The 15,479-nt window shown below is 37.6% G+C and overlaps 1 protein-coding gene across 22 annotated transcripts in view; it reads right to left on the reverse strand.

Moving 5' to 3' along the window:
* Focad (focadhesin) overlaps nucleotides 1-15,479 on the reverse strand; it is a 357,541-nt gene that overhangs the window by 231,350 nt on the left and 110,712 nt on the right. For all 22 annotated transcript variants that reach the window (XM_087183409.1, XM_087183408.1, XM_087183411.1 and 19 more), the window contains one exon: nucleotides 14,965-15,171. In XM_087183409.1, the coding sequence (XP_087039535.1) occupies nucleotides 14,965-15,171 (207 nt within the window). The remainder of the gene's footprint in view (nucleotides 1-14,964; nucleotides 15,172-15,479) is intronic.

The following is a 15,479-nucleotide window of genomic DNA, read 5'->3' on the forward strand; positions in this document are numbered from 1 at the left end:
ACTGAAAAACAACTTCACAGCAGGGCCACCAGTTACCCTCCAATGGTGACTGTGTGAGAGACAGACCCAAGAGATGCTGCAGACAGGGAGCAGGCTAGAGAGAGAGCATCTGAAAAGTTTGAGCTCAGGCAGGGAGCAAACCAGCACTTAAAAGAATCTTTAAAAATATCCCAGAAAGAGACAATGAAGCCAACCATAATTTTTTTTTAATCTATTAGAATGAATACATCATGCAGGATAAGCAGTGAAGCAGAAGGGAGGGCAGCAACAGGAAAATAATGCAGTGAAGAAATAAGTCAATACCTTTCTGTAATAACTCTCAATGTGAATATTCTCAGTTCCCCTATCAAAAGACACACATTGCCAGGATGGATCAAGAAACAACACCCAACAATATGCAGCATAAAAAAACCACATTTGATCCAAAAAGAAATAGACAGATTTTAAAAATCAAAGGATGGCAACAATGTTGTATCCAATAGGAACCTGGAGAACCGCAGAAGTAGCTATCATAATTTCAAACAAAGTGGATTTCAAGCCAAAACTAATCAGAGAAAGCAAAGAAGTTCACTACACATTGGTTAAGGGAACATTTAAAAAGAAGAGATGGGGGCCAGGGATTTAGCTCAGTGGTTCTGGTGCCTGCCTCGCAAGCGCAAGGTCCCGAGTTTGATCCCCAGTACCAAAAAAAGAGAAGAGATGACAATTATAAACATATATGCACCAAACACCAGTGTGTTCAAATTCATAAAACAAACACTACTGGACATTAAAAACCAGATAAACACAAACACAATTATAATGGGGAAGCTCAATACCCCACTCTCCAAAATAGACACATCAACTGGATTTTTAAAAATCAAGGAAATGTCATAGTTGAATCAAACCTTTGAAAAAATGGATTTAATAGATATCTACGAATTGTAGATATCTAACAGTAGATCTCTAACACCCAACAACAGAATACACATTCTCAGCAGCGCATGGGTTTTTCTCCAACATAGACCAAATGCTAGTCTATAAAGAATGGTTAAGTAAATGCAAAAGAATCAAATTTTGCCATTCATATTATATCATAGTGCAATGAAACTAGAAATCAGTGGCAAAAGAAATCACAGAAATTATGCAAACATATGGAAATTAAATATTCCTTTGATTAATCAATGGGTCACAGAAGAAATTACACAGTTCTTAGAATCAAACAATAATGTTAGTACAACATACTGGATCCTATGGCACACAAAGCAATCCTAAGAGACAAGTTTATAGCTGTGAATGCCCATATCAGAAAAACAGAGTGAACCCAAATAAATAACCTAATGATGTACCTCAAGGTCCTAGAAAAACAAGAACAATGCAAATCCAAAGCTAGTACAAGGAATGAAATCATAGATATCAGAGCAGAAATTAATGAAATTGAGACCCCTCCTAAAAACAAATCCACCAAAAAAAAAAATCAATGAATACAAGAGCTGGCTCTTTGAAAGAATAAACAAAATACACCAATCCCTAGCCAATCTTATGAAAGAAGAAAGAAAGAAAGAAAATCAATGAAATTAGAAATGAAAAAGGCCCCCCCCAAAAGAATCCACCAAAATCCAAAAGATTATTAACAATTACTTTGAAAACCTGTACTCTGGTAATAAAATGGAGAATTCAGAAGAAATGGACAGATTCCCTCAACTCTCAAGGCTGAAGCAAAGGAAAGAAAAAACTGAATAATCAAATATCAGGCAAAATGATTAAAAACATAATTTTTAAAAACTACCACTTCGGAAAATCCCAAGTCCCAGAGGATTCTCCTGGATTCTGTAGGACCTTTAAGATCTAATGCCAATACTCCTCAAACTCTTTAATAAAACTGAAAGGGAAGGAGTATTCCCAATTTCATTTCCAGAAGTTACGATTACCCTGATCCCAAAATCAGACAAAGATCCAACCAAAAAAAGAGAACTATAGGTCAATCACTCTAATGAACATAGGTGGAAAAAAGCTCAAAAAGATCATACACCATGACCAAGTAGGAATCAACCCAGGAATACAAGATGCTTCAACATATGCAAGTCAATACATCACATAAAGAGAAGGGCAAAAATGACAGGATTATCTCAATTGACACAGAAAAAGCCTTTGACAAAGTCTAATATCCACTCATCACAAAAACCCTGAAGAAAATAGGTTTTAAAAGGACCTTATCTCAATCTGATAAAAGTCATTTATGACAAACCTACTCCAACATCCCAACATCATACTGAATAGGGAAAAGCTGAAAGCTTTCCCTCTAAAATCAGGAACAAGACAAGGAGGTCCATTATAACCACTCTGCTCAATATAGTTCTCAAAACATCAGCCAGAGAAATTAAGCAAGGGAAAGAAAGAAAAGTGATATGTATAGGTAAGGAAAAAGTCAAATTATCATTATTTGCAGATGATATTGATCCTCTACACAGAAGAACCAAAACATTCTATCAAAAATCTCCTGAGAAAACCAAATCCAGTAGTGTAGCAGGATACAAAGTCAATACACAAAAATCAACAGTGTTCCTGTGCACCAATAATAAACTCACCAAGAAAGAAATTAGGAAAATAATACTAGTTGAGCTAGCATCAAGAAAAATTTACCTGGGCTGGGGATTTAGCACAGTGGCACCCACACCTTGCCTCACAAGCACAAGGTCCTGAGTTCGATCCCTGGTACTGGGAGAAAAAGAAAAATTCACCCTAGGAATGAACTCAACCAAGGAAATGAAAGACTTCTACAGTGAAAACTATAATATTCTGGAGAAGGAGATCTGAGAAGACATCAGAAAATGGAAAGATATACCCTGTTCCAGAATAGGCAGAATCAACATAGTCAAAATGGTCACACTTCCAAAACTGATACACATATTTAATGCAATCTCAATTAAAATACCACCAGCACTCCTCATAGAGAAAACAATCCTAAAATTCATATGGAATCAGCAGAGACCCAGAAGAGCAAAAACAATCCTGGGCAACAAGAGCAAAGCAGGATGCATCACAATCACAGAGTTGAGGTTATACTACAAACCTACAGTAATGAAAACAGTATGGTATTAGCAAAAACACAGACATGTGAATCACTGGAACAGAACAGAAGATGCAGAAATAACATCAGGCTCATTCAGGTGCATGATTTCTGACAAAGGGACCAAAAACATGCCCAAGGAAAAACAGCCTCTTTAACAAATGGTGCTGGGATCCTCTTCCCATTTGAGAGATATCTGTCTCCCTACTTCCTATGGAGGAAGAGGGAAAGAAGAGGATGGGAAAGGGATTGAAAAAAGAATTAAGACATATTATGTACATGTATCATTATGTATTGCAAACATAGCTAATAAAAAGATAAAACAAAAGGACAAATGGTGCTGGAAAAACTGGCTTTCCACATGCAAGAGATTGCAACTAGACTCGTATTTCTCAACACGTACTAAACTGAAATAAAAATGCATCAAAGAGGGCCAGAGATTTAGCTCAGTGGAGCCGCCACCTACCTCACAAGCACAAGGTCCCAACTTCAATCCCCGATACCAAAAAAAAAAAAAGGATCAAAGATCTACATATTAAAACGGAAATACTAACTTGCTGGAAGACAAAATAGGTAAAACTCTTGAACATACGGGTACAGGTATGGACTTTCTGAACAGAACCCCAATTACATAAGAAATAATACCAAGAATCAACAAACAGGATCACATCAAAAAGAGACAACCTACAGAACGGGAAAAAAAAATTTTTGCCAGCTATTCCCTGGGCAGAGGACTAACATCGAGAATATATACAGAACTCAAATTAGATCCCAAAATAAAAAATGGGCAACTGAAATAAAGAGACACTTCTCAGAAAAAGCACAAATGGCCAACAAAGGCATGAAAAAATGTTCAATATTGCTGGCCATTAAGGAAATGCAAATTAAAACAACAAAAAGATTCCACCTTATTCCAGAAAGAATGACCATCACCAAGAAATCAAACAATAACAAATGCTGGAAAGGCTGTGGAGAAAAAAAAAACCCTTTTACATAGTTGGTGGGAATGAAAACTAATACAACCTTTATGGAAATCAGTGTGGAGATTCCTCAAGAAAATAAAACTACTGGGCCAGGGATTTAGCTCAGTGGTTCTGCTACCTGCCGCACAAGTGAAAGGAACCGAGTTCGATCCCCAGTACCAAAAACAAAAACAAAAAACAAAATAAAAGAAAAGAAAACTAAAAATTCCATTTGACCCAACTCTTCCCCTTCTGGATACCTCCCCAAAAGAGTTAAAAACATATATTACAGTGATACACACACCCATTTTTATAGCAGCACAATTCATAAAAGCTAAATCTTGGAGTTAGCCTATGCGTCCATCAACAGATGAATGGACAAAAAATATATATATGGTATAGTGGTACCTCGGTTCACATAGACTTTTGTTTGCAAACAATTTGGTTCACAAATAAAAGTATTTGGCAAGATTTTGTTTTTGTTTGCAAACCCTACAACCAGTGAAAAAAAACAACCTGGCCATCTTTCCCATGCAAACACAATGTGGCCAGCTTTTCCAAAATCATGGAACAAAATTAAGTCCATGAACCAAAGTACCACTGTATTTATACACAATGGAGTACTAAAGGATAAACTTGAGTCATTTGTAAGAAAACAGATTCACCTTAAGATTATAATGTTAAATGAAATAAATCAAAAACAGAAGCTTAAATATTGCATGGTTTCTCTTATACGAGAAATCCAAAATATAAATGAGCTAAATAAAAAATAGATAATAGAGCTGGGTGTGTAGCTCAGTGGTAAAACGCTTGCCTGGCATACATGAGGCCCTGGGTTTGATTCCCCAGCACTGCAAAAGAAGACAGATAATAGAAATAATAGAAAAATAACAGATAATAGAAATAATAGAAGATAGATAATAGAAAACAGGGAGATAGAGGTTTTTCAAATGGATAAGGCAAATGAGATGGAGGGAGGGGAGAGGCAGGGGAAGCGGATGAAAAAAGAATTCAGACATATTACATACATGTACCAACTCCCCACAAGCAATGTCATCATTATGTCTATAAATAGGTATACTAAAAGAAATTAAAATTGGGGGGAAAAAACCAACCAAAATGCAGCTAAAATTACTTCATTTAGAGATTTTTCAGAAGCACCTGCAGAGTTAAAGTACCAGTAAATCATGACAGACAAAAAAATATTACGGGCCAGGCACACATTATAAAAGCACTTGAAGGAGAACAATTTTATTTGACACACTCAGAAGTGACTGTCTCCTATACATCAGCTTTTCCATTTGAAGAATGAAATTAATCAACTGCAAAATCTCCCAATGTGCTGTATAGACCTTGAAAAAACAGCCAAAAAATTAGCTAAATTGTTAAAAATGGAATATATTCCAATTTGTGTCTTTTAGGACTATATATGTTCACTGCTCTGAAACAGAATTGGCAACAATGAAACAAATCTTATCTATTTGAAGATAATAAATGCATTTTAAACCACTATACTAACAGTGCATAGGATCTTTGTCATCATTCCGTTTTTTTCCATATTGCCATCAATTTCAATTTCTGCTTGACCATATAAAACAAAAAAGGTAGCGAGAATATTCAAATTCCAAATTCACCAGTTTCCAAGAGGATCAGAAACAAAAGCATTACTGTATAAAAAGGCTATCTTCAGAAGCCTTTTTTCTAGGAGCAAGCATCACCACATAGCATTTTCCAGGTGGAATAGAAGTTCCAAAATGGAATAGAAATATTTTTAAGTCAACAGAACTTAAAAGATATGAAGTCATAAATGAAAATGACCTCTAAGAAAGTGAGACTGACCTGAGCAGAACAGAAGATAAAAGGAAAAGATCTAGAAATTCAAGGCATCAAAATTAAGGAATGGTCAGCCTGGTATAGTGGTCATGAATGTAATCCCAATCTATGCGAGGCTGAGGCAAGAGGATCCCAAGTTCGACCTGGACATGGCAATATAATGAGACCTTGTCTCAAACTTAAAAAGCAAAAAGATCTGCAGATATAGATTAGTGTAAAATTTCTGGGTTCAATCCCCACTGTAACAAACAAACAAGCAGTCAATCAGGGACAATCTGACAACTTAGAATTCTGAAAGGCTACATTTATTTTTAAAGGTCACCAATGGATGGTACCACTTTAAGAATCTCATGTGCCACTTCCAGTACAACAGCTAGCTCTGCACAGGGACAGGCTAGTTTCTCCCCAGACTTCACCAGATTCCACTTTCCATTTTGCCCCAGAAGTATAGTGGGGCAAGGCTTGACAGGCTACGATGGTAACAGGACCCCATGGTAATGCTTCCCTTTATTTTGGGTCCTTCTGGAGATCAGAGACATACTTCAAGGGTATGCAGAAAGTTCGGCAGTATCAAGCAACTGGCTGCTTGTCAGTGAACAGCTTCGTAACACTGTGTCGGGTGGCCCACTTTCAGTATTCACTCATCTAGTTCCTTCCCCACCTGCTTCCTGGGACCACATGTGCAAATAAACTCCAGGCATAGCAATCTTTGCTTTTTGAGGGAAAAAAGGCTCTGCTTTTGCCTTTAGAAAAACTCATGCTAACACAGAGACTATATAGACAAAAGAAACAAACTACAGAAGAACAGCAAATGCCTTTATACTCAGCCACAGATGCTAAAGGACTTTTTTTTATTACTTAAATTCTTTTATTGGTACATTTTAAGTATACAACACATTTACATTTCTCATTGGGAACTTGTACCTTTACATGATGTATCTTGGTCCTTATTTTTTCCCCATTCCTAGCCCTCCCTTCACCCCCTCCACCCTTCCCTATTTACAAAGACTTTGTTTCCATTTTTTCCATTTCTCATCATTTTTCCTTTCCCTTCTTTTCTTTCCCCTGTGCCTCCCACTACCCCTACCCCTTTGGACCTTTTCTTCCTATTTTGCATTATCAATTATTCATTCTAATCATTGGTACATTTTAGGTATACAATATAATGACATTCATCATTGGAAATTTGCACCTTTACATAATCTCTCTTGGTTCTCATTTTTCACCCTTGCCCAGCCCTTCCTTCAACCCCTCCATTCCTCCCTATTTACAAAGATTTTGTTTCCATTTTTCCATTTTCTCATATTAATTCCATTCCCTTCTTTCCTTTCCCATACCCCTCCCACTTCCCCTTCCCATTTGCCCCTTTTTTTCCTATTTCACACTACCTATTATATGCATTAGTCTTTATTTACACTTTCAGTTCCTCACACTAGAGAAACTATTTGGTATTTATACATGGGTGTCCTATTTATTTCACTTAAGAGTATTGCCTCGGGGCCGGGGGTTTAGCTCAGTGGTTCCAATGCCTGCTTCACAAGTGCAAGGTTGAGAGTTCGATCCCCAGTAGGAGAAAATAAATAAATAAATAAAGAGTACTGCCTCAATGTGCATCCATTTAGCTATAAATGTCTCTAATTTCTCATTTTTTATGGCTGAGTAGTACTCCATTTTACTAAAAAAACACATTTTCTTTATCCAGTCTCCACTTGTTGAGCAACAGGACTGCTTCGAAGCTTCTGCTATTACAAACTGTGCTGCTACGAACATGGGTGCACATATATCACTATGATATGATTCTTTTAATCCTGTGGGGAAGATACCCAGCAGGGAAATAGCTGGGTCAAATGGGACTTCCAGTCCTAGTTCTTTGAGGTATCTCCACACTGATTTCCACAGTGGTTGCACCAGTCTACCCTCCCACCAGCAGTAGAATAGTGTTCCTCTTTCCCCACAGCCCCGCCAACATTTGTTATTGGTTGATTTCATGATAGCAGCCATTCTTTCTGGGATGAGGTGGAACCTCAGCATTGTTTTCATTTGCATCTCTCAAATGACCAGTGATGTTGAACATTTTTTCATATGTATATTTGCTGCTTTTGCTTGTCTGAGAAATGTCTGTTCATTTCAGATGCCCATTTTTGGATCGGGTCTTTAAATTTGGGAGGTCTGATCTTTTTAAGTTCTTTATAGATTCTACATAGTAGACCACTGTCTGAGGAACAACAGGTGAAAATTTTTTCCCACATTGTGGGTTGTCTCTTCACACTGTTGCTAATTTCTCTTGTTGTGCAGAAGCTTTGTAATAAGAAGAGATCCCACTTGTTGATTGTTTGTGCTAGTTCACGGGCAACTGAGGTTTTGTTCATAAAATCTTTTCCTACACCAACGTCATCAAGAGTTCTACCTAACCTCTGTTCCAGCCGGTTCAGCCTTTCTGTTTTAATATTTAGATCTTTAATCCATTTTGATTTTAGTTTAGTGCATGGTGAGAGATATAGGTCTAGTTTTAATCTTTGGCAATTTGAAACCCAATTTTTCCAGCACCATTTACTAAAGAGGCTATCTTTCCTCCAGTGAGGTTGTTTGGATCCTTTATCAAAGATGAGGTGGCTGAGTGTGTCTGGAGTTGTTTCTGCATCTTCTAATCTGTTCCACTGGTCCTCAGGTCTGTTTCTCTGCCAATGCCATGCTGTTTTCTTGATTTTTTTTTTTTTTTTTGTACCAGGGATCAAACTCAGGTCCTTGTGTTTGCGAGGCAGGAGGTGGAATCACTGAGCTAAATCCCTGGCCCAAGAACTATTTCTTCTATTTTGTTCCCTGAGCCTTTAGAACAACGGATAGACACTTTCTTTCTTTTTTTTGGTACCGGGGATTGAACTCAGGTCCTTGTGCTTGCACAGCAGGCAACAAAACCACTGAGCTAAATTCCCAGCCCCGCCATGTTCTTTTTATCACAGTAGCTTTGTAGTATAGTTTCAAGTTGGAGGTTGTGATACCCCCTGCCATGTCTCTGTTGCCTAGAACTGCTTTTGCTATTCTAGGTCTTTTCTTGTTCCAAATGAATTTTTGGATAGTTTTCTCAAGGTCCATGAAGTATCTACTGGGATTTCAATTGGGATTGCATTGAATCTATATAGCAATTTTGGAAGTATGGTCATTTTTACTATGGTGATCCTTGCTAGCCAGGAACGAGGGATGTCTTTCCATTTTCTGATATCATCTTCAATCTATTTTCAGAGTTCTGTACTTTTCAGAGAAGAGGTCTTTGATATTTTTTTCCTTAGGTTGATTCCTAGGTATTTCAGTTATTTGGATGCTATTGTGAAAGGAACTGTTTGCCCTATTTCTCTCTCAGTGAGTCTGTTGTTCATGTAGAGGAAAGCTGTTGACTTCTGTGTTGACCTTGTATCCAGCTACTTTACTAAATTTGGATATTACATCTAGAAGACTGTGGGTGGAGTTCCTGGGGTCTTCTATATAGAGTATCATGTCATCTGCAAATAATGACAATTTGACTTCTTCATTTCCTATCTGTACTCATTTTATTGCTTTCTCTTGTCTCATTGCTGTGGCCAATGTTTCCAAAACTATATTGAACAGGAATGACAACAGTGGACATCCTTGTCTTGATACTGATTTTAGTGTGAAGGATTTCAGGTTTTGACCATTTAGTATGCTATTGGCTGTTGGTTTTTCATAGATGGCTTTTATCAGGTTGAGGTAGAGACCATCTATTCCAATTTTTTGTAGGGTTTTTATCATAAATGCACATTGGATTTTGTCAAATGCTTTTTTTGCATCTATTGAGATGATCATATGGTTTTTCTCCTTGGCTCTATTGATATGGTGTATTACATTGATTGATTTTTGTATGTTGAACCATCCCTGCATACCCTGGGATGAATCCCACTTGGTCAGGGTGTATAATCTTCTTGATGATCTTCTGCATTCTATTTGCCAGTATCTTATTAAGGATTTCTGCATCCTATGTTCATTAGTGAGATTGGCCTATAGTTCTCTTTTTTGCTTGGGTCTTTCTCTGGTTTGGGGATCAATGTGATGCTTGCTTCCAGGAATGAATTGAGGAGTATTGCTTCCCTTTAAATTTCACTGAAGAGTTTAAATAGTAGTGGCACTAGTTCCTCTCTAAATATCTTGTAGAATTCAACAGTGAGGCCATCGGGACCCAGGATTTTCTTCATTGGTAAATTTTTAATTACATTTTTAATTTCATTGATTGATATTGGGTTGTTTAGAATTTTTAGGTCTTCTTCCTTCAACTCTGGTAATTCATACTTAGCTAGGAATCTGTCCATTTCTTCTGTGTTTTCCATCTTATTGGCATATAGGTTCTTGAAGTAGGTATTGATGATCCTCTGGATTTCTGCTGGGCCCATTGTAATTTCACCCTTTTCATTCTTAATTGCATGGATTTGGGTCTTTTCTTTTTCTGATAAGGTTGGCTAAGGGTTTGTCAATTTTGTTTATTCTTTCAAAGAACCAACTCTTGGCTTCATTGGTTTTTTTGTATTGTTCTCTTAGTCTCCATTGCATTGATTTCTGCTGTGATCTTTATAATTTCCTCCCTTGTATGAGCTTTGGGTTTGTCCTGCTCTTCTCTTTCTAGAAGCTTGAGGTTCATCATCAGGTTGTTTAGTTGGGCTTGTTCTGTTATCTTAATATGAGTATTCACTGCTATGAATTTTCTTCATAACATTGCTTTCACTGTGTCCCACAGATTCTAATATGTTGTATTGTCATTGTCATTTACTTGTAGGAGGTGTTAGATTTCTTTAATTTCCTCTGTGACACATTGGTTATTCAGAAGTGTGTTGTTCAATTTCCATGTGTTTATGAAATTCTTGTGGTTTCTTTTGTTATTGATCTCCAATTTCATCACACTGTGGTCTGATAATATACAGGGGAGAACGTCATTTCCTATGCACTTGCTTAAACATGTTCTATGAATGAGTATGTGGTCTTATTTTGGAGAACAACCTGTGTACAGCTGAAAAGAATGTGTATTCTGATTTTGTGGGGTGGAACACTCCATAAACATCTCTTAAGTTCATTTGTTCAAGAGTTTGAGTTCTAGTATTTCGTTGCTTATTTTTTGTCTAGTTGATCTACCTATTTGTGACAGTGAGGTATTGAGGTCCCCCACTACTATTGTATTAGTGTTTATTTGATTTTTCATGTCCGTTAGTGTTTGTTTTATATAGTTGGATGCACTAGTGTTTGGCACATATATATTAATGATTGTCATCTCTTCCTCTGGATTATTCCCTTCACAAGGATGTAGTGTCCTTGTTTGACTCTTTTAATCAGTGTTGGTTTGAAATTCACTTGATCTGCAAAGTGGATAGCTACTCCTGCTTTTTTTCGGGTTCCTGTCACATGGAGTATTGTTTTCCACCCTTCAACTTTCAGTCTGAGTTTCTTTTTAAATTAAGTGTTTCTTGTATGTAGCACATTATTGGATCTTGCTTCTTGACCCATTCTGCCAGTCTATTTCTTTTGATTGAATTGAGACTATTAACATTGATGGTTATAACTGATGCATATTTACTTATCATTGTCATTACTTTTTCTTTTTGTTGGATCCTTCCCCTTTGCATTTAATTTCTTATCGTGGCCAACAGATTCATTCTATTGGGCTTCCTGGAGTTGTGATCCTTGTTGTGTTTTCCTAGGATATTATCTAAAATATTTTGGAGTGCCGGTTTGGTATTCATGAAGTTCTGAAGGTGCTCTTTGTCATGAAAGTTATCTCATTTATCTATCAATTTTGAAAAATTATTTTGCAGGGTACATCTGGGTTGGAGGCTGTTTTCCTTTGGGGCTTGGAATACATCACTCCAAGCTCTTCTTGCCTTGAGGGTTTGCACTGAGAAGTCTGCTGTGATTCTGATGGGCTTTCCTTTGTATGTGATTTGTTTCTTTTCTCTCAGTGCTTGTAGAATTTTGTTCTTCTGTTGGATTTCTGGAATCTTAACTATTATATGCCTATGTGTAGTTTTTTTTGATCAAGGCTAGTTGCAGTCCCTCACTTACCTGTATGTCAAGTTCTTTTCCCCTGCTTGAGAAGTTTTCTCCCATCACTTCTGAGAAAAGTTTTTTTATGGTGTCTCCACTCTCTCCTGTTTCTTCCTTGACTCCCATGAGTCTTATGTTATTCTTCTTTCCATCGTCTAGCAACTACTGGATTGATTTCTCATGGTCCCTTATTATTTTAAAGAAATTTTCCTTTTCCTGGTCAGTAATTGCAATCTTATCTTCTATATCTGAAATTCTGTCCTCCCATTGACTCATTCTGCTGTGTAAACTTTCAGTGAAGTATTTAATCTCCTGGAACTGTGTTTGCATCTGTTTTATGGATTGCATTTGTTTCCTATGTTGGGATTCCATCATGTTCCTTAGCTCCTCCATTTTTTAAAATCTGTCTGCTCTAGATTAATCATGTCTTGCACTATGGGCACAATCTCTGCTATTATCTGAGAAATTATTTCTGATTTCATTTTTTCCAGATCCTCTTTTGTTGCCAGTTTAGGGAATCCAGGTGGTTGAGTATCAGAGTGTTCCATCTCATTTCCCTTTGGGGTTGCTTTAGGTGATCTGGGAGTAAAGTTTTGAGACTTGTTTAAGTGTCTTCTCATTTCAATGGCGGGGGGGGGTCACCTCCTCTGCGCTGGGGGCGGCTCTGCTCCTTGGTGCTCAGGGCAGAGGTACAGTGGCCCTGAAGGTTCACCTCCTCTGCACTGGGGGCAGCTCTGCTCCTCGGTGCTGGGGACGGTAGTAAGGTGGCCCTGAAGGTTCACCTCCTCAGCACTGGATGAAGTGGTAGGGGGGCCCAGAAAGTTCACTTCCTCTGAGCTGGGGGCAGCTCTGCTCCTCAGTGCAGGTAGTGGTGAAGACCACCCTTTGTTTAAAAAGACTCCTGAAAGGCAAAGACCAACACACACACACACACACACACACACACACACACACACACGCACACCCTGTAGGGAAGCCCAGGTCAGAATTCTCACTGGGGCGCCACCTGCTGCTGATCTGACCCAGTGGCCTCATTGGAGGACAGGAACCTGCTCCTTCATCCTCCCTGACCCGAGGGTGAATAAGGATGAATGACAGAGACAGAGGATTCCATTTAACCTGCCGGCAGCCAGGGGGCTCTCACCTCTAGTGGGCAGAGAAGCCCATGTCTTTGCTCACCTCACCTTCAATTCACCCACACATAGGCACAAGCAATCAGAGTGACACAAGAGTCATCTGCTTTCCAATACCCATCAGTACATCTCTGGTAAACAACTTAACCTCGGCTGTCTTAGGTTTTCCCTGCAATATGTAGTCACCCCTGAGTGCAGTCTTTCTCCTTTGTGCTCAGAGGAAGCCAATGAGGCCTCAGTGCTCCTCTGGTCTCTGACAACACCCCATAACTATACTATCATGTTCAGAGACATACACTTAGTCAATAATGAAATGTAAGTAAATGACTACTACAGAAAGTCAGGAGAGGCAGGAAACAGGAGATTATGCTTAGGAGTAAGCTTGTGAAGAACTTCGAGAGTGGCTATAAAAGTCCTATTTCTTTTTTTTTTTTTTTGTACTGGGGATCGAACTCAGGCCCTTGCGCTTGTGAGGCAGGTGGTGGCACCACTGAGCTAAATCCCCAGTCCTAAAAGTGCTATTTCTTGATCTGCAAGGTGGCTTACAAGAGTATTTACTTTATATGCAAAAGTACAAATGTTTTAAATTTACATGAATGTGGTAATTTAAAGTGCAGATCTTTCAGTCTCACTCAGACCTACTAATTCAGTACTATATTTCCAGGAACAGCTTCCACACATTTAAATTTTTGGTAAATTCTACCTAATGATTTCTTTTTTTTTTTTTTAACAGAAACAGTATTTAATTTTTAATGAATTGGTGAACAAAATCAGGTACCATTTCAAAATAAAAACAACATCCCAACTCATAGTTGTTTACAGTGATTACATTTATCTAAGCAACACAGACATATTCAGTTATAAGATTTTAAGTAAATTTCTCTGACACATATGATTTTTTTAAATACCAAGAACACTGCAGAGTTAATGCAGAGTCCTAAGGATAATCTAGTGGCTACTCAGTTTTTTTTTAAGTTTTTAAATGCTGTTATCTCTACCAGAGGTAAGCAGGCAGTCTTTCATATGCTCAAACTCTGTAATCTTTAGTTGATACTATATCAGCTGGCTTGCAAATAAGAAGCTAACCATTTAAAGAATATTGTAAATGAACTGTGAGCAACAAATTTCTGTTGTTTAAGCCCCCCCGTCTGTAGCACTTTGTTACAGCAGCCCTAAGACATCCTTCTCACTATCACCCTATTCCTGCCCTATTAATGTTGCCCCATCTAAAGCTCTCCTCCATTCTCCCACCACACAAAAAATGAGAGCATGTCTATGACAAATAGTCTTCTAGCATGCTACTGCCTAAAAAATACAATGTAAACTCATTTGTGTGCCATGCAAGACAGACTCAGTCTTATCTTTCACACCTAAATTCTTCAACAACACTCGAAATAATACTCTTGCTTTCTGAGCAGGTCATGCTTGCCTTGCTCTTATGTTTCTGTCTTTACGCACATGATCTTCTCCCAGCTAGCATGCTCTTTCCAACCTCTGGCTTGTAGCAGATAAATTTCTATTTGGTCTTCAAATCTCAACTCATCCACTACTTCTCTTTACCAGTACTCCCATTATACTTTAAATATACTTCCATAAGAGCATTTATTTTATGGTACTAGAATTACTTATTTGCATGTCTGTAAATTTCTTGAGGTTACAGAACCTATCTTTCCAACTATGTATTTTATAGGGCCTGGCATGCATTAACTGCTCAATACTTGTGTTCCACAAACAAAAATGTAAAAAAAAAAAAAAAAAAGTGGTATATCTATAACTAATGTTCCAAAGAGTGTTTAACAATTCATTTTTATAAATAATAATAGTAGTATGATCTAATCATATTAGATCAAATCACCTCTGATAAGCAATAAACAAAAAGAGCACAAGCGCCCACTTATTGATTCAATCAATCAGTAATTGAAATACTGAAATTTCTCGCTATCCTTACCTCATTCAGAAGTTCAACACTTTCCTCTAAAAGCTGAATTAAAGATGAGCATTCCCCGGTTATCTTTAAGCTGACTTCACAGACACACAACAGCTGAAGTGTCAGCTGGGTAAGCTGAATTTTCCAGAAAACAGGATGATGCAAAAGGCTCAAGTATACTTCTTTGATAAATAGCATTGCTTCTGTTGTCTGTATCAGGTCTTTCATCTGTTTAATAAAGCCATTATATCATATTAAAGTAATATACAAATAACAGGATAATTTAAAGCTATATAAGAAGTTTTTAACAAAATAATTTTCTCTAATCCTTTAAAGAAAAGCTTAAAGGGGATGGATCAAGTTACGGAACACAATAAAATAACACAACTCTGCCTTTTGTCACTAATCAAACTCCAATTTTCTACTATTTTTGTCACTTGATTAGGAACTGGTTGTAAATTCTCCCAGTAAACTCTCCTTCCTACAGTTCCAACAGAGATGCCTGCAAGTAAGGGTCAGCATTTTATTCTAATGCA

This window comes from Heterocephalus glaber, unplaced genomic scaffold, assembly GCF_053883595.1.
Source record: "Heterocephalus glaber isolate CG9 unplaced genomic scaffold, H.glaber_assembly_v1.0 deba00001481, whole genome shotgun sequence".
Classification (NCBI taxonomy): Eukaryota; Metazoa; Chordata; class Mammalia; order Rodentia; family Bathyergidae; genus Heterocephalus; species Heterocephalus glaber.